The sequence below is a fragment of the Paramormyrops kingsleyae genome, chromosome 1 (genome assembly GCF_048594095.1).
Source record: "Paramormyrops kingsleyae isolate MSU_618 chromosome 1, PKINGS_0.4, whole genome shotgun sequence".
In the NCBI taxonomy this organism is placed as follows: Eukaryota; Metazoa; Chordata; class Actinopteri; order Osteoglossiformes; family Mormyridae; genus Paramormyrops; species Paramormyrops kingsleyae.
The window spans coordinates 40257260-40283058 of NC_132797.1; the positions used below are offsets into that span (position 1 = coordinate 40257260).

The window sequence follows — 25799 nt, forward strand, 5'->3', positions numbered from 1 at the left end:
AGGTTGGGGTGCTTTGCCTCAGATCATGTGAATGAAGGCAAACAAATGTGTTTTTACATGAAGTTTTTACCGTGACACATTTTGATATTTTCCAGAGGCTTCTGGTGAGAGGTAAAAATATTTTTCTTTCTGAATTATGGGCCTGGCCAACCTGAATTTCTGCAGGCCCATGCCATGATTTCTGACTTTAGTATTGGTGCTCAATCATACTTTGGAGAACTTAGAGATGCCAATTGGCCTACATGTCTTAGGCTCCTGGAGGAGTCCAGCATACCAGGAAGAGAACATGCAAACCCCACACACAGAGGACAGGCAAAAGCCCCAGCCGCATTGGTGTAAGCCTCTACTTCACCCCAAGTAAGCCTCCCGTGACTTATTTTGTGCTTGGTTGGTTGCTTAATATTACTGATGAAAAGAGTAGAGGCCTGTAGGGAAGGCAAGACAACCACATGTGTAAAGGCTTTAGAAGAAATAAAAACAATTACTTTTTATCCTTAGGATAATTGGGATTGTGGTTTCAAATTCCTCCACCACCTCTCAACCAAGCTTTAAGTTCTTCAGTCTGAATTGTGGTGAAGTTGAAGAGCCTATAGCATTTCTGGGATGAAACAAGGCAGTCTCGAGTGGTGTGGGCATGTGTGTTGTCATGGTGAATGCAGAAGAGACAAATGACAATAGGGGAAATGAGGAGAGAGGGAGAAAATGGACACATGACCATGATGCTTTGCTGCTTTCTTTCACCAAATTCTTACCATAGTGAGTGCTAGTCATGAACTAGTCCATGCATTGAATCCATTATTCTGGTCTCCCGACATCATCTGATGCTTTCTCCAGGTGAGATGAGGCTCCTTATTTCAAACAGGAAAAGCACAGCGCATTTGGTGCGTTGCAGGTCATGGATGTCAGGTTTACATTTACACTTAATTATTTAGCGCATGCTATTTTTCCCCAAGTACAAGCGATTTGATGTAATAAGCATGCATCTGTCAGAGCTAACTTAGGGAGGAGTATTGCTAGACTGTGCTTCCAATGAGAGACCAGTAACAAATGCAAGATGGTACATGATCAAAAGGTACACAAGACACTGTAGAATAAAAGAATCTATTCAGATAACACCAGGAGAGTCTTGTATGAACTAATAAAGCTGTCCATTGTTAAAGGCTGTCATGCTTATTTTAAAATGATCTTAAATTAGGTGGCCCTCCAGTACTGATTGCCTGGCTCTGTGCAGTTAGGTGAACTAGCATCTGTAAGTCACCCACAATGCATGATTAAACTCCACAAGAACCTGTGAAGGGTATCCCATAGCCTCTGCTTCCTGGAATGGCCTTCAGGTTCACTTTGACCTTGTCCTGGCCAGACACTTATTGAAATGGATGCATGGGTAAATATTTTGTGTTGCTTTGATTACAATTAGATGGCATGATTTCACTTACCTTAGAGACACTGATGGATAAAAGTGTTTTAGAAAATTAGATACTTCTCTGTTTTTATTTGCAATGCTTTAATGAAATTAATAGATAATATGAACAGACATGCATATAAGCTATTGGATATCACCTGTTAATATATATGTTTAAGATATAAAAGATACATGTCTTCTAAAATTTAGTCAGGCACTTACAATAACTGTAAACAGTTGATGAGGCACATTGCCACAAAGAACAGAACTCAATTCCCTCAACTCTTCTCACACTGTCTTTTCAAACTCGGGTTTACTGGATAAGTGTACTGGAACTATACTCTAGAAGTAAAAAATCAGACTTAACACCTTCCTTGTTTGTGCTGGTCTGACCATCAGAAACGAGCCAGAAATATGATGTAAACGAGTGGTCTTCATGATGGAGGAAAGCTAAAAGCACAAAGCACTGGAACGGAATCTGACAAGGGGTAGCAGCCTTTCTGCCGTGTCAGGGGGATGGAGCATCAGCCCGAGAATGTGCATTAAATTCACAAAAAAGGATATGGCGGATCCCATCATGGAAAAGTTCATATCCTTGATGAGGCAGCCAGGGAGGAGTGTGATTGTGTGAGATGATATACAACATGGTGGAACTACAGTAATCTTACTGCACAGGGTCCCAAGAGGGCCTGGAGCACAGGAGACGAGGTCCGGACACCCTGGACGGGATCCCAGTCCATCACAAGGCACAAGGCTACGGTACACCAGGGATAGAGATGCAAGTTCATTTCTGGGCACATACTCACACATAATAAGGAATTGCCCACCACAGGAACCTTTTTCAGGAACCAGAAACTTTTTCAGGAATCGGGAAGTTCCACATCCATTGTAATTCCTACCATTTTTAGGTACTACTCCAGAGTAGGTACTTTTTGCTCGATTAAGAACTACTGGGCGGGGCTTATAGCGATAACTTGTTGATTGGTTGACCACAAGTACCAGCTCTAACAATAACTTCTTACACAGAAGTGTGAGGAAAAGAGATTTTGAGCATTATCATTTTTGTATTATATTATTATCATTAAGGCATTTAGTGATATATGTCATATATTACTAAATGCCTTAATGAATACCTTTTTTGCTTTCATCTCCATATTTCTGCATTGGAAAGTTCTGTCAATAACTGATATACAGAGGCTTCTCTACTTACAAACTTTCAACTTAGGAACTTTCAGACATACAGTAGGAATGAAGAGGACTGTAAGTCCAAATTGTGTTCATTGGGCTCCCGTTTCCTGTCCGTAACATCATTTTTTTCCACCTAGTACGACTTCTGCCCGCTACTCCCGTCACGCAGCAGCGTAGCGTGCGAACTCCCAGCATCCTAGATCTTTGTACTTGCGTATACCATTAAAATGATGTTGAATAATGACTTACGAACATTTCACGTTACGAACGGCCGTTCGGAACGTATCTCATTCGTAAGTAGAGGAGCGTCTGTACTTCTCTCTTTTATCGCTGGTGCTGTGAAATTTGCATGCACTTAAAAGTGGAGTAATGTTACATAATTTTTTTATACTGGGGGAAACAAATCTGCTGGCCAGATTTCATAATGAATTATAAATATGTTACAGGTCTTATAAATGAAATGTAAATAAAATGCTTTGTCCTATATTTTCGGACCATGCCATCGATCCCCCCCAGTAACAAACAAAACGTGTTCATCCTCCATTGTTTTCGGCTGGTGATGTAGTTTCCTATGAAATTACTTGTGAAGTTTGACTTATGAGCTTTTTGTGTCTCCCAAGCTTATTTAGCATAAAGGTCACAGTTTCTGTTGTATGATGGGAAAGCGACATAAGATACTAGCCAGGAACATACGTTTCTGGTTGTGATGCTGCAGGACCCAGGTTCCTGAACTTCAATGGGAAAGCTCCTGATTTTGGCAAGTGAGAGATGCCAGCCAGCCTTATGAGGAGAACATGCAAACCCCCTATACCTGAGAACGAAGTTGGGAATCGATTTGCTTACCTCTTTGTGACAACAGTGTATATAACTATATTTTTCGGCTATTGAAAAACTCCTTAACGTGGTCAAAAAGAGGATAACACTCAATGCAGTAACATTTCCATGGCAAAATTCCTTTAACACAGCAGCAACTGCCCAATTTTCCAAGAAATAGTTTTTCTTTTTTATTGCTTTGCAGTTCTTCTGGATACGAAGTTGAAACATCCATTCCCAGCTGTACTACTAATGCTATAAGCATTATAGTTTTCTGTTTTATGTGTTGTTTGATGACATGGCTTCTGCCACATGTATCTTCATGAACCATACGTGCTGTAGTCCCTGTCACGGGAAGCACTCACTCTAACAGTGATGTCGTCTGAGCTGTCAATACTCAATCAGCTGTTGTGCCATTTGTAAATTTGTTCTTCCTGAGTGGCTGAGCAACAGCCTATTAAATCCAGGCCAGAGAAATGAAGACCTTTGTCCTTCCTATTGGTTTGATCCAACCCTAAGAAATGAAGCAAATTGTACAATCACCAGGAAAATTTGAGTGGGTGGCTATTTTTAGCATGTGTCTGTCACAACCAGTTCAGTCCATCCCCTGGTATGACCGACAGGGGTCACTGCTGGTCTTCCAGAACCCTCCTGTTGCTTCCCAGCTGTGTCCTATTCGTGATCCCCAATCTTAACGTCGACATCTGAATCGTATCAGGCCCTCATTAGTCTGGTACATATATGATTCCCTGTCCTGTCTCCCCCAGTTCAGTCATTGTTCCTTGTCATTGCCCCCAAAATATAAATAAAGTCCCCTTCAGGGGGTTTTCTCCATTCATGGTTGCATTCTGGGGTTCCTTCCGCCTTTGCTCACCGTAGGACACGATAGTGTCACTGTTATGTATGTTCCTAATTTGATGTATAGACTCTTTCTAAATGGGACTTAAATCCCCTAATGCATAAAAAATGCTTAAATTTCCCCACTGAAAGAATACACATGATCAACATAATCAAGTTGCCAAGTGAATAATTCAATTTTCTCGCATGAGTAATTTGGGTAACAGCCCTCATAAATTAAGAATTTATAATGGTTTTGATCATAGGAAGTGAAAACCATAAATTAATCTCTCCAAAAAAGCATCAAGTGAGCTAATGGGGAAATACATTTCTTATCTATTAAAATGTTGGTGGAAACTCAATATACGGCGGTGAAACATCTTTTCTTAATTGCAGGGACTGCATAGGGAAACACTTTTTAAAGGAGGCAAAATTGGTTTCAGCAAGGAAAGCAGAGCTGTGATTATCAATGACGCCAAGCTGGCTTTGATTTACTGGTGGATTCAACTGAAAGGGTTTAAAGGGGCCAGCTGGGCTAAGAGAAGAGAAGACAGGGAGGCAGAAGGACACCTGTGCATTTTGAGGAGTCGTCCATGACAAGTAGCATCACTATTCACTATTTTGTATAATATACCCGTCTTCCGTTTCCTCTTATTTTTCTCATCCTTTTATTTAAGAGACTGATTCGATGTTATGCTCAACATGTCCTGCTGTTTAAGGCCACCTCTTCCCAAACCCACCCACACATTTCCTACGTCTGAGAACAACGTCATAGGAGATAAATGAACAGCAATATGACATTAAAATAGCTTACGTTAAAAGGATATAGTATATTAGGCTGCCAGTTGTGTCAAAAATACTGGTAAGCTGCCATGCACGTATGCGTATTATGGGCTTATCATAACAAATTTTAAAGAAAATATAAATAAGTCAGTGTGACATGAAAATAGTAAATAATAAAATATTGCTGCCTTTTGTCAACATGGGAAAATGGACTGACTGTCAAGCTGTGAAATAAACAGCTGCATTCCTGGCAAAATTGTGTCATGGTTATTTCAGAACTGACACCCGTTCACTGAATGTTCGTACCATGGATTTTTAAAACATGGGTGCATTTCCTCAGAATACATATAAAATCAGGTAGTTTGTACTGCTAGCTGCTTGGCCGTACTGCCTATTTACCTTAAATTGACTCTTTGTAACTAAATAGTGAATGAATATTCCAAAGTAATATCTGGATTCTGTATGATAAATATGTCCAATTTTATAACTATAATGGACAGAATATTTTCAAACCTAAAAAGCACCACGGTCCATTTGAAAGTATGCTAAAATGTAGAATTTCTCCTTGATTATGCTGTATCACCAAAAAGTTAATTACACTGATGAGACAAGCAAATGTTCAGTAAGGGACAGTATGTTATGGATTATGAAAAACAGTTCCTGGCCACGCATAAATAACATCATATTGAAAGAACTAGAACTGATGGAAAATATCACTCGCATGAGAAGAAAAACCTGTTGTGTTCTTACTGCAGCATATGGGATATTTTACAGGAAATCGTGGAAATGGTAACAATACAAAATTGAGTCATAATGGCATGACTACCCGTTATTGGCTAATATGTCAAAAGAAGGATCTGCGGCACTTAGACACTCATTCAGTGCATGGCTACATATGTACGGAAGGTAATGTGTCTCTTAAAACTGTGAATAAGAAGCAGATTAATCAGCACATAGAGGTTCAGAGTAGCTAATGTACAAAGCAACATGAATAGGCACGAGTTTGTGTGTCTCGGCCATATCTGGATGGTTTATACATTGATATGATGACGTGTTCAGGGGCCGTTTGCATGTCTTCGGGGTGACTGGTGCTTCTCCGTCAGCCACTCCCGTAACAAAATCAAAGCTTTGTGAAACCTGCATTCATAAGTATTCTTAGCACATGCTACCTGGATATCTTTAACTATAGTCCTTTCGGTTTTGATAAATGCACATACAGGCATGGCTGAAGGCGCTCTTTAGAGCAGGTAGAGTAGATCCAGGCCCGGGATTATTTAAAGTCCGAATGACGTAAATCACCCGCTCCTCCCGGCTGAACACCTCACATATCTGCATGGCAAGAACCCGAATATGAAAGCATCCCCAAGAGAGAAGCTGAAGCAGCTGTCATCCATTTCTCCCAGGACTCATCATCTTATCATCACCCCCTACACCCCCCCCTTCCCACCCCCTTGTACGTGGTGAGACAGATTACCATAATGGCATGCTTTCCAGGCTCTAAGGAGACTTCACTTGCCTGTGTCCTCCATTTCCAGTTACACTTCATAGCTGCTTTTCTGGGTTGTCTGTTCGTCTCACATTCACCGCTGTTATTCTTTTGGTCGTGCCATACATTTGCTAACCCCTGCATGCCGGAGTTTGGCTGGATCTTGAGTTCAGTTTTATGAGATTTCTGATGGGCAGCTTGTTATAGATGCCTAAGGGAAACCAGCGCACAATTATCTCATGGGCTCAGTAATATTATTGGGTAATATAATGAGGGAAGAACCTGATATACAAAAATAAGCCATGGAATCGTGGAACATTTACAGAATATGTGAATTCATCTGTTTCTTCACAAAAGGGATCCACATGCCAGTGACACCAGGGAACACATTTACACACACACACACACACACACACACACACACACACATACACACACACACAAGTTGGTCTTCCTATCTAAATGGGGACCATCCATTTATTTCTATGGGGAAAACCCTAATCCCAGTCATGACACCCTTAACCCTTACCCATCCCTAACCTTAACCATAAGTAACCAACCCAAATACGAGACTTTTGGCTATTATAGTTTTTTGATTGCAGTCACAGATTTTTATAAAATTGAGGTTATCCTTGTTGACGGCAAAAAATATCCAATTTCCAAATAACAGGTTCTTATCTTATTTTGAGGACATTTGGTCCCCACAATGTAATTTGTACATAACCAAAACACACACACACACACACACACACACACACACACAAATAGATATATAATTCCATATCTCTATATAGCCATATAAGCCTTTCAAGGCTACACATGAATCTGGTGTTGGACATTAAATCTGGACGTCCAGAGACCATTATTTTCATTGGATATGATGCCTTAAACAAATACAATAAAACATACAGAGGTGATACAAGTACATGTTAGAAAATATTGTGATATTTTATTAAAAATGCTGCAGAAAAACTTTATACAGGTGTTCAGCCAGAAATACCATCTATTGTTTAAGGCAAAACTGCAAACAATAGTAGACAAACAATATATATTTTGATACCTTTCATTAAAACCCTGCATTTATTTAAATTTGAAGGACCAAAGGCTATGATGGGCACCTTTGCTCACATCTAAAAATTAGTCATTTGTTTTAAGAGACAGTTTTCTGCTTGTCTTCAAATTGAATGCATAATTAGGATAATCTGTGTTAAACTGTATTTTTATAAATGATATTACCGCTTTTTTTTAGAATCATTCTCATTCTTTTAACTCAAAATATTAGAAGCCTGGCACGATGCTTTACATATTGCTAGCAATGGACAATTTTAAATATATAACATATATCTTTACACACATTTCCAACTTATGTTGATCAAAATCCACTGCCATTGTCAAAATTATACAGTGCTGGTCACTTCTTCAGCTGAAGCAGTGTTTAGGTTGCTAGAAAACAAGAAAATGGTAATAAAACTATGCAATGCATCACAAGATTAAAAAAAGTTTGGTAAGCGATACTCAAACATGCAACGAGATACAGCAGAAATGATAGGTAACACTAAAAAATGAGTTGAGTAATGTGGCATATGCTTTCAAATAAACATTGTCTGATGATTTCTTTTTTTTTTCCATTGAAGAGAGTTACACTGCTTGAATTTTAAAAACCATATGACCATTATATTTACATACATCACAACTCAGAGAAAAGGTCCCTAAAAGCTATATTTAAACTCAAAACAACAATAAAAGTTTTCTGTATGTTTGTCTGTTTTGTTATGTATTTGTTTTACTCACAATTATTTACATGTCATTTTTTACAAAGTTTCATAAATACAATTCAGACCGGGGAGTTTTTGCCTTGGTCTCCACCATCTCACGGCACAGCGCAGAAGTTCTTGAGCTTTCAGTCTGAAAACTGGACTAACATGAAAACCCTTGTAGGTTGTTACTAGCGTACTATACAACGTATGGCACATACAGTACAAATCTTCGAGTTATCCTTGATATCACTTGCTACGCACAGAAATACTTTATTTTAACTCTATACCAGTGTGTTGAAGGATCGAAGGTCAATTTCTGATGTCTTTCTTCCTTGGTTTGATCCAACAGATGTTCCAGTCTGAAGACAGTGTCACTGTAGTAAAGTTTAATTACATCTGACTTATAGTGATCCTTTCAATATTTTTCAGTTTGCAGCCAATATATTCTATGAAGGCTACTGTATATAACAAAATAATATCTTGTGATTTGTGAGCAGTTCCACTCTCCCTCTGCAAAGAGCTATACCCGCGTGGTGGAGTGTCCGTGGGGAAGGTTTGTACTGTTCTGGCTTCCGCCGTAGCTAGTGAAGGTGTGCAAGGACTGCATTCCGGCCAAAGTGTTGGAGAAGACGTTTATGGTGTTGGGCGTCATGAGAGGGATGTCGTCTGGGGAGCGGCGCATCGTCAGCGCGTAGTCCGGTGGGCACGTTAGGCGGAGCGTGTCGTGCACCTGGAGAGACTCGCACTCGTGGTCATGCTCCAGCTGTTTCATCTGCATGGGCGTGATCTCCTCGTTCTGGATGTGAGCGATGTCGTTGGCCGTATTCCGCTGCGGGCTGGGCCGCCGGTTGGACTCGTGCCGCCGCTTGTCCTTCTTGTAGTAGAGGGCGGCGAACGCCAGGATGTTCAGGAAGAGCAGAGAGGCCCCCACCGCGATGGTGACGCTCAGCTCCGTTGAGTAGTCACGCTTGTTCTCCGTGATGACCAGCGGCTCGTCGGGTTCCCCTGTTTTCCGTTGGTCGGTCACCTGCTTGGTGTTAGCGGGTGGGATGGCAGGGTGGCGGGTGGTGGATGGCCAGGTTTTTCCAGACAGGCGCTTGGTGTATGGGAAAGGGGTCGTGTCCTGGGGGGGGATCTTAGTTGTCGTTGAAATATATGGAAACAGCTCGTTTATGTTGTGCAAGTGAGGCACGAGTTCTAACCAAAAGGCGACCTTAGTGGCTCGGTAGTGATCCCTGACCCGCGGCTTCAAGCCGATGTGCAGGTACAGCTGGTCCTTCGGGTTGTATTTGGACCAGGCCACCTCTTCAAATCGGTTTGGTTTTGTATGGATGAACTTGGTGTCCTGGGGCACTGGCTGGTTTGGATCTCTGAAATAAAGTGATAACAATCTTTAGAAATAAAACCCAATCATTTGTATATGTCATATATGTAATTTCAAATTACTCACGTAAGTCAAAATGAGTGTAAGGGGAAAGCAATGAATGTGAGTTTTATGGTTCCACTGTTCGCATGCAGATGTGTGCATCAAAGCGCTGCTATTTCCTGAAGAAAAACATCTCTCTGACTAATCATACCGTAAAGATGAAATCCATGCAAGGAAACATAAAGGATAGTTTAATGGGTAAAAAGGACCATTATGCAGTCACTTCATATTATTGCTGATATTTTGAAGAGTCAATGAAAAAGAGGGTGACAGCCTTTAACTTTGAGTTAGTTTTGGTAGTCGTGGCGAGGCAGAAGTAGCTCGTCTGAAAGTTTAACACAGTGGAGGACGTAGGTTCTATAAATAACCTCACACTTGATGGGAGCGCTATAGAAATCACATTGATTTGTCCAATGGAAGCATGGCTATAAAAGATTAAATGTCTTTTATACATCTATGGCGATGCTGACTACACTCTGCTGGGGTAAGGCATAGTGAAATAAAGCACTCCTCTTTTGATTGCAACACACTGCAGTATTACTGGGTGACCCCCACCATTGGATGACACAGATAGATTTCTTTGAGACGTAGAGAAGGCTTGGAGATTTAGCACAGACCGTGCTGTAAGAATGCAGACCCCTAATGCACACATCGATGTTCCCGCAACAACAAATGGGCTGTTTGGAGAGATCTCACAACAATTGGCAATCAAATCAGCAGTCTTTAAAAAGAGGAACACTTTAAGAAATAATTGGCTTCACTTGGAAGGCTGCTTTCCTCTGTGACGTTTGCTGTTTTTAAGTAGACTGTTTAATGTGCTCCATGTGTGAATTGGGGTGCACTTGATATGCACATTTCTGCCCTAATCTGAACTCAGCTAGAGTTCTGTGTTGGCAGGAAATCGTGAATTTATCTATAAAGTGTCATCTCTGTCTTTCATGCACTTATTCTCTATTCTGTTGAATCTCTAAAAAAATTGCACCATCTTCCAGTTCAGGCAAATTTCCTTTTTAAAAATCTACTGTCAGTCATCTGCTCCTGTTAATTTAGCTACTTTTTACATAATTCCTTGCCTGTCTTCTATATTTATTTAGCACACAGGAGAATGAGATTATAGAGCAATTAATGAGCTTTATGTCATATATCATGGTCTTATCACCATTAAACTGTGTGTAATCCTAAGGAATTCGCCTTGCGTTCTTTTTGGACTTCTTACCAAGGAAATTCTGTAGATGAGTGTGCATTGTAAAAAAAGTAAAGTAAATTTACTAGAAGGATTGTCTTAATGAGGCATTAGAAGAATGTGTTTCATATGTCCTGTTTACACCTGAGCTATAGTTTGAAGTGCAGTAACATTGCCCTCTTCACTCAAAAATGCTGGGAGCAAATTGGTTTGTCAGCTGCCATACTGTTCTGTCATTGTCCTGCATCATTAGACCCTTCCAACTGCCATCGGTGATGAACTTAGGATGCCTTAAAATGTCAGAACAAGACCTATGACAGCCACAGCCATTGAATTTACACATTCATATATTCCATGCACAATTAGAGGATGTAGATCAACTCATTTCCCAAAGAAGAACATAAACTTAATATAAGTACTAGTATAAAGCTGGAGTCTGGTACATGGCATGAAATAATTCCAGGTTAGGCTAAATGCTTATCAAACCAAAGCTTATGTGAGGAACAGGGGCCAACCACCCTTCAGACAAAAGTGATAATTGCGTTCTTCAGGGCTTACTGGCTCTTGCCAGAGATAACCCAAGGACAGAGCCAAAGAGAGAAGCTGATGAAACAGATGAACATCCAGCTGAGAGTGTTCATGTCTCATTTCCAACAACAGGGGGCTCACAAACCATGCCTTCCATGCACAAGAGGGCTTTACTTTCTTGTGAAGCAGGAATGAAGAGCAAAGATGTTGTCAAGCTTAATGCTAAAAAATTTTCTTGTGACACAATAAGACTATTGCTTTTCATTTGATGTTAATGTTGTTTTGTGTATAAATACAACACACATGTCTATGCAACCGGTGTGGCACAAGCTTGGGCATAACTTCCTGGCTGCAAAACAACTAAAGTTTCAATTTGTTTCCAAACATGGTGATTTGTCATCATTAAATCATTAATATTATTGCATTTATAGATTTACTATGGAGTCCCGTTCATGGCATAACAATATATCGTGGCCACGTTTTAAAATATCCTAGGAATGAATTAATGAAACGTGGCCACAATTTAACTAACAAGAAGGAACGAATTAATAAAACGTGGCCATGATTTAACTAAAACTAGAGAACGAATTAGTTCGGTAAAACGCCCTAGCTCTCAATATTCAACATAATTGCCCCTCACTAATACCAGTTCTTTTTAAGAATGTGTCTGTAGGTCATTTAAACCTAGGGTTACCACTTCGAAGGTGAAGAAACACGGCACTTCCCTCACGATAAAATATGCTGATCTGGGTGGGGGTCTAATATAGGACAAATCGTATCCCGTAATGGATAAAGACAGGACCCCCGCAGCATTTCATTTTTCAGTATGAAAAATATGTATAATATGTGATAGATGGCAACTCTATTCCAACCTTAAAATAAAACTCAGTTATCTATCTTTGTCCATACCAGTAGATACCGATGTTTAGTGGCCTAAATGAAAGTGGTACATTAGGCAATAAGCTGGCTATGTAGTAAAACATGCCCCCGTTTTAATATATCGCGGGATCGAATTAATAAAGTATGACCACGATGTAACTAAAACAAGGGAACAAATTAGTAAAATGTGCTCATGATTTAATACATCATGAGTACAAATTATTAAAACGTGGCCCACGACATACTGTATATTATTTTTTATCTTTATGTCATGAGCAGTTTACTAATGTAGGAAAATAAATCCAACTGACATGTATCTTAATATGACCTTGAGATTTAATTTGAAAAAGAAATATTGAGTGGGGATTCTGTATTTTCTGAAGGTAATCTACAAATCACAGACACCAAACTCTTTCTTTATTGGTTTGTTAGTTATAATTAAACCTACCCTGTTTTGGCAAAGTTGGTCCAGTAAGTCATGACCACAGCACTGAGCATGACGTCGTTCTTAGAGAAGTTGCAGTTGAAGAGGTCAGTGGGCCCGATCATCGGGATCCCGAAGACGTATGGGACCTCGTCGCCATGTGCCGAGTCGGCCCAGCTGGGCTTCATGTCGCTTTGACAGTGGTGATAGAAGGCATAGAAGTATGTAGGTGAGCCATACTGAGCGTGCAGATCCGCAGTGGCCACTGCTGGTGCCACCCACTGGTGATCGGTGAATAGTGCAACCAGTGTCTTCCTGCGTGTCTCGGGGTTTTCTTTGTCTGCCCAGTCTGTGTACATGAATTTGATTGTTTCCCGAAGCGTGTCCTTCCCCTCCGGATAACCGTAGAGGTGATCGACAAAATCGGACACTGCAAAATCAAAGTCATTGGCCGACACTCCATCCTCACTGTCCACAATTCCGTCCACAAATTTAAATCCCTCGCCCTGATTGACCCCCAGCATAATGTCGTAATTCAGGAACTCTCCCTGCTCCATCAGGATCTGTGGATCATCTGGGATGACATCTCCATCAATGACGGGCCCAAAGGCGATGTGGTACTTCGCAGGAGTGATGTACTGCTCTATAAGCTCTTTGTAGTTCTTGCTCTGTAGGCACTCCACCAAGGCTATGGTGTCAAGCATGTTGCAGCCAACCTTCTCTGCCAACATCCGGGTGTATTTGGCGGGCTGGTAGTTCACTGCCCAGCTGGACAGAGCCGTTCCGCTCTGGATGATAGCTTTCTGGAAAAGATCTGAGAGACAAAGTGACTGTTAAAACCATAATCCTAACAATTTCCTTCATTATTTTGTTCAAGTATTTTGTGTTGAATTCTCACAAGTGCAAACAGAAGCGTTTTACTATAAGACATCCAATAGTATGAGCTGAGGTGGATAGTTCAGGTCCAGAGAGTAAAAATCCAAATGAAAATTTGTTTCAACCAACCAGTTGAGCATAAAGAGTCACAGTCACAGGCTACTCAACTGGTTGGTTGAAACAAAATCTTGGTCTGGATTTTTACTTTCTGGACCTGAACTATCCAACTCTGGAACTGAGGGATAATATGGAGAATATCATAACAAAAAATAAATAAGCTGTTCTTTTCTAAACAGAGAGCATGTTAGCAAAGTATTCTTCGGATATGGGCCATGCTGTGCACTTCGGCTTTGAAGATCATCTCTCTTGTGTTCATGGTAATACATTACCTTTAATGTATCCCTTAAGAATATAGAGCTCTAACAATGAAACAAATAAATTATAATACTCGTGAGATCCTGTGATAGACATACTTTGTAGTGTCAGATCTGACAAAAGGACATCATGAAAGCAAGAGTCATTTATCATGTAGGCTACTGTGTAATCATTCATTTTGCCCACAGGAATGAACCTTCTGTCGCAGCCAAATACAGCAAAACACTATCCTGTTACAGGAGATGGGGTTTCTGTGGGTTATTACTCAAAGAAACAGGGTGCCTCACGCTGCAACTTTAAAAACTGTTTCAGCGCATCAAGAAACCTTTCCAATAATTTCCGGTCACACTGTCCTCCATTCCTCCTTTGAAGCTTTACCCCTGCCTTGGTCTTGCCCTAATTCGGCCCTCTGTTTCATCCCAAAGCTGTTAATTCAGGTTTCGGTTGGAGCTACTGCAGTATCACCATGTAGTTCTCTGGAAAGTGTGCACTCGCAATCCGTGCTCAAAAAGACGCTTCTGTGCAATTAGTGGACTTTATGCACCTTTCGGTAAGCGATTGTAAAACTGAGAGGCAAATCTGCAATATAGCCACATAACGAGCTTACAGAGGGCAAAATTGTTTTCCAGAACACTACACAGCAGCAGCTAAGGTGAAAACGAGGCTCCGACACAATAAAACCTGCGATGTGATGAAAGTACCATATTGTATTAATAGAAGCTTGCTGCATTAAGTTAATGTGACAGTGGCAGTATAGTCTGATGCACGTTTTATCGCATGCAGCGTGTGGAGGGCGCGGTTGGGGCAGGTAACATTGAGCATGCTGCCTGGGATACAATCGTATGACCTTTACATTCACATAAGTGGCTCTTGATAAAAAAAAATCCTAAATGGGTGTAACATAATTTCAATGTACCCTCTTCTATCTGTGACCACACTCTATTCATGCAGCTGAAAATCCAGGGACTGTAACATCATTTCATGCTTCGATAAACTAACATACGGATTCTGATTTTATTTCTTCGAACAGAGTGTTCAATGTCTGTTGTGATGAATTCTGACACACTTTTTTGGTGACTCTTTATACTAAAACACAGTTCACACTTCCTACCACAATCCTTTGTGTCTGTGACATAATAGATCTTAAAAAGCCAGCAAGTCAAATTCCTTTTCTCTTGAAAAATTGTTTTACCAAACCAATTTTTTTATGAAGACAGAATGATTCCATGTTAATGTATGCTTTGTGTCTTCTGTAAATATGACACATAGCACTTTAAGACACTTATGTTTCATGTTGTGTTTACAAACAAGTATCTTCATCCATTTACTGCTATTGGTTTTCTAGTATAGGATTGTGGGCCAGTTCCAAGAAGCTCAAGGCTTTTGGTAGGATACAGGTAGCCAGTTCATCGCAGGACACACACTCACACATAGTTAGAAAAATCAGAGTAACCTGACTGCTTGTTGTGGTACATTAGTTAAAGACATTTTACATTTCTTGTGGCTTCATCTCTGTGTGCATTTATTGGTGATGAGGTATACAGATGTTATCAGAGATGCATCAAAGTGACGTAGCATACCTACCTTCTGAGTAGTGAGACAGTGTCAGCAGGCTAACACAAGACGCTCCAGCACCAGATCCAAAAATCGTAACCCTCTTCGGATCCCCTTTGAAAGCCTGGATATTTTCCTTGATCCACCTCAGCGCTTGAATTTGATCGAGTAATCCATAGTTTCCTTTTGCAGCTTGATCTCCTGTGCTTAAAAATCCTATAAAACAAATTAATAAGTAAATTACATAGACATTCATGTTCTGGTAAAGACCTGGCAAAATTAAAAGAAAGCTTAATAACTTTGTTCTTATTATGCTAAACACTTTGGCTTTTGTATATTAACATATTGGCCCCTGCAATAGCTGTCATTTTGATGGGTAAAATTTTACATAGAAAAATTAGGTTTACCTCTGATAATAATCAATGCAAACTTTTATACTGCACATTTGAAAAACCAAAGCCAGCATATCTTTAAAATCTTTACATGTTTTCAAATGAACACATGCAACAATACCCCACTTTTTTAGAAAAGTAACTGTATTGTTATCCCATCCACCCATGTGTCCTTAAAAACCAATCAGCCATCCAATCACAATGTTTAATGACTTCAACAAAAGGTCTAGTTAACATAAAAAAGGAAAACTATAAAGGGGAAATATAGAAATATAGCATCATAATGAGTATATTTACATACACAATCCACAGCAGTGCATTTCTAAAAGTAATGCCTCTTGTTTTCTAAAAGAGCATAAATTCATTAATGAGCTTTTCAACAGGGCGATACACAGTTTATCATGGTGTCTTATCATTGTATTTGAATGGAAATTAAACATTATCACTGTAGTCACAGCAGCTAAATGGGAATTGTTTTATAAGCATTGCAATGAGTGGTGCTTAAAATACCAGGGATTGGGGTGAAAAGTTAATATTATTATTATTTAATTTATGGTACATTTGATTTCATATACAGTAGAATGGGTGATAATGCCTTCACATCCAACATCAGTGCCTGACCTCACAAAGACTCTTCTGGATAAATGGGCAAACAGCTTTTAAGAAACATAATAAATATATAACACGTAGTCCAAATATGTACAAAATTAAGGGGGGGGGGGTGGCTAGATAATGCCTAAACCATAGCTAGTAAGATTTGCAGTTAAGTAATGAGTTTACATGATTGTTTCCAGAAAAATTAAAATCCTCTTTTCGTCATGCACAAGAGGAGAGCATAAAACACAAAATATGCCCCTTAACCTCAGCTAGCACTATTTATGCTGTCTTGTATTCAAATGGAACTCAGGAGATTTCCTTTAGCTAACAGCAAATATATGGTTTCGTGGCAAATCACCAAAAATTTATGATCTACAAAGCAAAACGTATATTGTGTACATTATTACACCACTAATACTGCCAGAGGCCATCGCCTGCATGAGACCTCTACAGAGATCTCCACAATAACCACATTTGGAATTTCACACCATTCAGTCAATTGGTACTCTCATTAATAACACTACTATACATTCAGCTACAGATATACATAACATTTGGTTGTATGGGAATAAAGCGATGTGTATTCCAGAGTGCTTAAATTGTAAATATATATTGTTTGAATCTTTAGATTCTCTAGAAGTCAAAAGATATTTCACTACGGTATTATTGGATCGGTTATGTGTTCAAAGTTGATTTATTCCTTTTATCTGCAACTTCATAATTTTCTTTGCCTAAGGTACATATATGTGGTTTTGATAGAAAAAGGGTGATTCAACATTAGACTAAGAAGATGAATTCATTATCTCTTTTTAGGAGGATAATTTTAGGGCAATATCTGTACCCCACGGTGGCACCAATTTTAGTGTGAAAGATATCTCCATAAATCAAAGGCGTTTTGACAGGACTAGCGGGAAGCAGAAGGACTCTGCACCTCCTGACCTTTGAAATGAGCCACGTATGACTAAAGCCACAAACAGGGAGGTGAAAATATCTCGGCTTGTTTAATGTCTGTAACAGATTACTTGTAATTTTCACTCAGCGTGAAATATATAAATCCATGCAATCGTGATTGAGGAGATTTTAAGCAAATTATTTTTGCAAGGGAAAAGCCCTTCTGGCATACTGAGGAAAACAGGTGGAGATAATTCCAAGATAGTATCTGCTTACACATAATATGCTTTATGTATATTATTTTATATTTTTATTGTTAGGTAATAAAATAAATGGCTTCTTCAAATAAGACATTTTTTTTTCCAGTTAAAGTTTCAATGTTATTCTCAAGGTCATTCATTACTTATTAAATACAACTTAAATACAATTTCAAAGCAATTTCTGTGAATTAATACAGAACATATATAATAAACCAAAGGATAAGATAAAAAGGTCATTTGAAATTGCACAGGCTGTTGCTGTGGTAACCATTTAAATCTTTCAAAATGACAGGAGATTCAATAATGAAATAAAACATAAAGACTGAAAGATTTTAAAAGCAGGTGCCCCTTCACAATACAAAATAAGTGCTGAATATCGAAGACAGAAAAAATGGAAATATAAAGGTTAAAGGAGGGCTTTGTTCACTGCAAGGCCTTTCTGTGAGAGCTGACGGTCTTGGCACATTAGTCTTGTATGGAAATCCTGGCTTGCAATAGTAAGATTTCCCTTGACTGGTTCAATTCTCACAAAGGAGCCATGAATCCTTTTCAATTTAATTCAACTGCGGCTAGAAACTGCATAAGTCTTTTATCTGATTTTTTTAATTTAATCTCATTAGATTAATTCATAATCCATATGAATATGTTCATACTATAGCTCCAGCATGTGATAACTTAGACAACCTAAATGCACATATATAATTATTACTTCAGATCTTTCCACAACATTTCTATTAGGTTGGGAACTTTGACCTAAGCATTCTGAAATGAAATTTCTTCCTCTGAATAAATTGTCTTATTTAGAATCACACTGTGACCCTGTATTGGATATATGGTCTGGCAGAGAGATTAATGGATGTTAATATATTATAGACATCATTTTTGGTACAACTTCAAGACACACTCAAGACTTCTGAATATTTCGGTAGGGTTTTCTTCATGATGGTGACTTGCCCAGGTCAAAAGATAGAATAAGCAGCTCCAAACCGTGAAGTCATTCTTCAGATTTGTAACATAATTTGGCGGCACTGTTAGGAATCTCTTTCTGACTGTAGCAAGAAATAATTTTTTTCCAGAACATTCTTCTGAAAAATGGTTCTGGCAAAAAAAAAGAAAACAAATTGACTTGTAGAAGAATTAGAATGGTAAATGGATTGCATTTACAAAGCACATTTTTGTTACTCTTTTGAGCACTCAAAGTGCTTTACAGTTATGCCTCATGATCACCCATTCATACACACACCGGTGGTGAAGGCTGCCATGCAGGGCACCACCCTGCTCACCGGGAGCAATTTGGGGTTCAGGGCTCAAACCTGCAACCCTCCGGTTGCCGAACGGTAGCACTACCTCCTGCACCACCATCACCCCTTGGAATATATACTAAATGGACCAAAGTATTGGATCACACCTCTTAATCATTAAGTTCATTTTCAGATTTACAAACATTTGTGAAAGAATGGGTTGTTCTGAAGAGCTCAGTAAATTCAACCGTGGTACTGTCATAGGATGCTACCTTTGCAATAAGTCAGTTTGCGAAATTTCTTCCCTGTTAGATAGATCAACTGTAAGTGATATTATTGAAATGTGGAAGTGTTTAGGAGCAAGAGAAACTCAGCCACGAAATGGCAGACCATGTCAAGTAACAGAGCGGGGTCGCCAAGTGCTGAGGCACATAATGCATAAAATTCACCAACGCTCTGTTGACTCAATAACTGCAGAGTTCCAAACTTTCTCTGGCATTAACCCCAGAACAAAAACTGTGTGCCAGCAGCTTTAAGGAACGAGCTTCCATGGCTAAGTGTAAAGCATGCCGCCACTGGACTCTGGAGCAGTGGAAACATGTTCTGCGGAGTGACAAATCATGCTTCGCTGTCTGGCAGTCTGATGGACAAGTCTGTGGTATGGGGTTGTTTTTCAAATGTTGGGCATGGCCCCTTGGTTCCACTGAAGGGAACTCTTCAGCATACCAAGACAGTTTGGGCCATTCTATGCTTCCCACTTCGTAGGAAGTTTGGGGAAGGCCCTCTTCTGTTCCAGCCTGACTGTGCCCCACTGCACAAAGCAAGCTCCATAAAGACAAGGCTGGGTGACTTTGTTCCATCAAACACCTTTGGGATGAACTAGAACAGAGACTAAGAGTCAGGTCTTCACGTCCAACATCAGTGCCTGACCTCACAAAGACTCTTCTGGATGAATGGGCAAAAATTCCCACAGACACTCCAAATTCTTGTGGAAAGCCTTCCCAGAAGAGCGGCATCTGTTATATTGATGCCTATGGATTTACAATGGGATGTCTTCTGTAGGTGCAATGGCCAGGTGTCCCAATACTTTTGTCCATATACTGTATCTCTAATCACTGTTATTCTATTATTATTCAGAACTCTTAACAGCACATACATTATACCTCTGTAAAGTTTTCTTTTATGAAATCTACACTGTATCTCTATATACACTACCAGTCAAGTTTTTATACACCACAGATGTTTTGCACTTTTTTGATAAGCTGTAGATTTTTTTTATTCTTGTTAAACATTGAAAAGGTGAGTGAACGACTAAAAATGAGAATGTAAGTCAAATAAAACAATTTTCCTTTATAACATAGAAAGAGTATGTAACAGTGTATGTCTGACATCCTATTAACTGGTTGTGTGGTGATGACATAGTCAAATGCACTAGTTAATTTCTTCATCCCATGAAACAGAGCAGTATGTAATGTCCCTTGTAGAAAAAATGCCTCAAATTTTCTCTGCTGTTGTAAATCCTAAAGGATCAAAGATATGACATTTTCTTGCTAATAAAGGCACTCAAATGGTGAACATACTGTAATTTTTTTTGTTAGCAATGAAAATTGAGCATATTTTTTGTGAATATTAAGTGAGTAATATGCAAATGCAGAATATCTTAGTGTGTGCAAAAACTTTTGACTGGTAGTGGCCCATTGATGTGTAATCACTAATACACTTTGCAGGGGAACATAATGCAGTGTATTGACCTGTAATTTTGCTTTTCTATGTGTGTGTGTGTGTGTGTATATATGAGAGAGAGAGAGAGAGAGAGAGTCCCTAAGTTTTGTCACATACACAATTACTAATTATTAATCAATTATACTCATCTTCAGACTGTGAACAGGAGGTATATGTAAAAAGGACGTAGGTATAATGGGGACATACTGTAGGAATGAAGAGACATGACATTAGGCATTGAACAGTAATCATAACAATAGGTATAAATAAACATAAATACCTGTAGTGTGCATGAGGGACAGTGTAGCTATTTAAACAGTCACAGTATTTGCCATTGGAAAGTACTAGGTGCTTCCTGGAACCTGACAGAACTGCTCAGATTTAGGAGGATGATGAAGAATGTGGCCCGCGGCTCTTATGGCTGGTGGATCCGGTTCGTCATGCGAGTGCACAGGAGACAGCTGGACAGCCGTTTGCGGTTCCCTGCATGGCGGACATGTAGAGACATGTAGGCCCCCGGCTGCAGGTCAGATGCCTCCTTTCACTGGGCACTCAGATGCGAGTGGAAAAGAGGGAAGCAACTTGAAACAGTCTAAGCGGGCATGAATGGGGATGATGGCGGGCGGCATAGTACTACACAAATATAAACCTCTGATGTCTGGTTCATTTCACAAAATTGCTTATTACTTTTTGGCTAATGTGCAAAGGTGGGACCCTTTGCATCATCATTGGTAATGCCGGATATCGAGAAGCTGAGAAGTTGTCACGGACATGTTGTTACAGGACTACAAAATATTGGCAGTGTCATAAAGAACAGTCACCCTATTCTCTGTCAGAGTTAGTTTATCATGCATATTGCTGCAAATGTACATAACAATGAATTTTCAATGAAACTACAGTTTGATTTTCAAGGTGAAAACTTAACATTGCAGATTTCAGGCATTGCACATTGGCATGCAGATGCTGAAACAAACACATAACAATTTCTGTTTTTTTATAAATCGTAGGAAAATGACACCCAAGTGATTAGTCACACTCAGATGGCAGCGTGATGCAAGGAGGGGGGGAAGCGTTCTCTGCTTCCGTTATCCATTGTAATTGCATGACATTATTTCTGCTAAAAATAGAAATTGTAACAATTCAGTTTTAACAGTGTGTAATATATTGCCAAATTAAAAGTTGCCCCAGGATGCAAAAGACAGAAACAAAAACTGTTTTCTGTTATGTATAAATATCTGACGGCTGCCTGAGAGCCCAACAAAATGATTTATTAATTACCTCTGAAATAGTAATACTGTATACGCAGTGTTGCTAAGCTATGTAGCACCCAGGCATTGTTATGCAATACAAAATACTTTAACCTTATTTGCTTCTTTTAATTAATGCATAATGCAAATCATTTGTTTTCATATTGCACCATTGAAGACCTTGCCTCCAGCCTCCGCGAATTACAGAAAACAGGTTAAAAAAAGTCAGTAATTTAGCCATTGCCACCCTGGTGGTCGCTTCTGGGCTTCAAATGACTTCTCAGACCAGGGCTTGGCTAGAGTGCAAAGTGCTAAGTGATTCACAGCGTGAATAAGAGAAGGATCTTAGCAAGAACGTAATTCCAAGGTTAAAACATATCAGGCATTTTCTCATTCTTGGAAGTGATGGAGAATCATTGAGTCTGAAGTCTGTGGCTGATTGAAAGGGGAATATACTGACAAATTGATCTGAATGTCTACCCACGAGGAGCTATTCTCGTTTTAATGTGTGTTTTAAGGGTTGAGGCGATGGAATATGGTATGCACTAGGGTTGTTCAATATAGAACCTAAAGTCTTGTTTTGTGTGTTATACACAGTGGTCCAGACATCAAATGTCTGCGGGGGGGGGGGTCCTCATTATAAAATTTCCCGGGTGGGGTGGGAGCAACTCACAATAAAATTGGCGGTTGCAGTTCCCCTAATATAGCTGGTATATTTACCTTCATGTGAGTGAACCAATGCAGAACAATTTAGGGGGGGGGGGGGGGGGGATATTTTCACAGGTTTCGTAAGTGTCTGGGGGGGATGGCATCCATGTCTGCCCCATGACAGCTAAAGCCCAGCCTATACATATGCACACATATACAGTAGCCGTACACTTTCTGCTCACTTCCCATTGTCTCCAAGTTAGCTTTCCCTCCGGCATTTATTTCCAATCACATTTGATAGCCTACTGTGGGAGAGCAGATACCGGCAAAACAACACATCCATACGAGTTTAACTCTACATGTTTGACTTTTTTGTTTATAACGACGAGCATGGCTAGCTGCAAACTGTTTTAACATGCCTGTCAAGGTAGCTCTGCTATCCTGAAAAGATGTGAGAGAAATCTTTCCACTGAGAAAGAAACTTGCTTTTATTTTTTTGCAGGAAATAGGTTGCTTCTGTTCCTTAAGATACAGTCAATAAAAGCTTTAAATTAGCTGGAAGGTTTCTCATCTTAAATTACTTCTGAAATTCACATCCACTTCTCTGTAGGGAAGCAGAAATGCACCAAAAGGATGTCCTGTTTAGATTTAACGACTCACTCCAATACCTGTTAAGTCATGTCCGTCATTCCTTCCCATAGAACCCAAGACCCACTTTTGTTTATTTTTCAGAAATAATAGGTAGCAGCTCAGAACATCAGAACTCACACATGCCTATATGCAATGACAGCCCAGACCTATAGGGATGGAAGTGACTGCTTTCAGTAGTTCTGCCTTTGCTGAGAGTGCAGTCTGGGTACAATTTGATTGTTATGCATTGATGAGACAATTGGATACATTAATTTAAATGACAGGGTCATGTTACAGCTTAGTTACACTGGTGGAATTGAGAGGTTCAATCACTTTAGTGTTAAGCTTCATAATGAAAAAATACATATGAAGACAAAACATATATCAATAAGCCTACAAATCATAAGTAATGGACTTTCATGAGTTTCCCTTCTGCTGGGCTCCAATGAGTCATATTAGTCACATGACCTCGCAGACTCCTAAGGTAAAATTACTCCATCAAAGTCAGTTGAATGAGTTGTTATCCATTTTTGTAAAATGCCCCCCTAGAGGTATTTATAACTGCAGATAAAGACCGTCTATCTTTACCTGCTTCAGAGCAGGCTTATGAGTTTTAGCCAGTGATTAAAAGCATGTCTTCCCAAGCGGTCAATTCTGCAGAAAATTACAGAACCCCTCTTAGGAGACTGAATTGAGAGAACGAGAGAGAGAGACAGACACAGACAGACACAGACATTGGGGGGGGGGGTATTCACTGAATGACATACCGTAACTATTATAGTTTTCCAATGACTTTTTAAAGTTAAGTTAGTTTTATTCAGTTCACTTGAATTCAGCTTCTGCAACTCACAGCTGAGTAATTTAAAGATCAGCACATATATGCTACTTATTGAATGAGTGGGCAGAAGAACATTGAAATGTCCAACCAACCCTAAGCAAATCACTGCCTAAGAATGAACAAACTATTAAGCACTTTCCCAGCAACTGACTAGCAATTACCATATCATCCCCCAATAGGAAAGAACAATATTTAGCTCTGCTAAAAATACTGAAAATACTGATTTGGAAATGTTACAATGAACACGTAACTTACTTTCATTAAATTAGTTAAGGAAAAGGGTGCATTCAGTTATTTGATATAGATACGCTTAAAATGGCTTTAAATAACAAAATAAAAATGTCCATCACTAGCTTTATTTCACAGGGATGTTAGAGTCTCTGCTTAGGACAGACGTTCTTGGAAGGAAAGAACAGGATTTACGTTAAAGATGAAGACAGGCTACTTGTCTGAAAAGCTGCATCCGGCTCACTCTGATACTCTATATATCCTTTACACACAGGAGACAAAGTAATTTTATGAGGTTTTTGTCTTTTTATTCTGGAGTTCCAGCTATAGCACAATTTTATTCCTTTCATTTATTGAGTGATAATTCCTCACGGATCCTCTTTGATACGAATGCAGGATAGTTATAAAAAGGTAGTGATCAGGCAGCAAGTAGGAGAACACTGAACGTGGGATTTTTATTATGTTTTTGGACTTCATAAGCAAAGCCCACAAGAGCATGCTGCAGTAGAATACGAAGCCCATTTGTGTGTGAGAGAGCAGCCTGACATAGAACACTGTCAGAGAGGGCCAGCCTGAGCTTCGCTGGTAAACATTGTCACGTAGATACACACAGCATATTTGGCTATACTGCTCTTCACTTTGTGTCCATGAATTATTTTTCACATACTACTGTCCCAATATTTTTTGGTCTTTTGTTCCTGTTTATTATAACATCATAATTGTTTGTGTTTTTCCACAGAATTATAGGTCTGAAGCATAAAATGTTTATAGCATACGAGGCTTTTTTAAAGCATCTGTGAACTTCACGTAGGACTGCTCCGTCCATTATGGTTTCCATTAAAACATCACCATATTTACATACAAGCGCAACCCAGTTTTCCCCTCTTCGCTCCATCTCATGGCCCATTGGGTGTGTACACTGATGGATGACATTCTTTCCTGAACAGGAATCCTGTGGGCTCAACACTAACCCTGCTCTTTATGTGATCCATTGCATTTGGCCTCTGTCTGCCACAAATGGCCACTCTTCAAACTGTCTCCTCATAGTGACTTCATAGTTAGAAACCCAAGTTCATAGTTAGAAACCCAAGTTCATAGTTAGAAACCCAAGTTCATAGTTAGAAACCAAAGTTCATAGTTAGAAACCCAAGTTCATAGTTAGAAACCCAAGTTCATAGTTAGAAACCCAAGTTCATAGTTAGAAACCAAAGTTCATAGTTAGAAACCCAAGTTCATAGTTAGAAACCCAAGTTCATAGTTAGAAACCCAAGTTCATAGTTAGAAACCCAAGTTAGTCACAGCAGGGGATGTGGACAGCTGCAGTTTCACTCATCTTGTCAAGGACACTTGAATCCACCCAGGAAGGTTCAAATTAGTATTTGAATGCTAATTAAGTTCTTAATTTATTCTCTTGTCTATGCTTAATAATAAGTCTCAAAGAAACTGAGAAATATCTAATACAGCACCCCATCCAGGGTCAGCCATCTTTATAAGCCGATAAACCAATCCTTCCAACTAAAGATTTCTGTTAACATGGTATTATTCTACATTGGCATCCGTGTGACAAAAATACCATCAGTACTTGATATTTTTT

General features: G+C 39.4%; 1 protein-coding gene across 4 annotated transcripts in view; it reads right to left on the minus strand.

Annotated features, from left to right (window-relative positions):
* Window positions 1-7436: 7436 nt before the first annotated feature.
* nlgn4xb (neuroligin 4 X-linked b) overlaps window positions 7437-25799 on the minus strand; it is a 42985-nt gene continuing 24622 nt past the window's right edge. For all 4 annotated transcript variants that reach the window (XM_023817553.2, XM_023817554.2, XM_023817555.2 and 1 more), the window contains 3 exons: window positions 15542-15727; window positions 12731-13520; window positions 7437-9636 (listed from right to left, as the gene is read on the minus strand). In XM_023817553.2, coding sequence (XP_023673321.1) covers window positions 8787-9636; window positions 12731-13520; window positions 15542-15727 — 1826 coding nt within the window. In that variant the 3' untranslated portion in view covers window positions 7437-8786. The remainder of the gene's footprint in view (window positions 9637-12730; window positions 13521-15541; window positions 15728-25799) is intronic.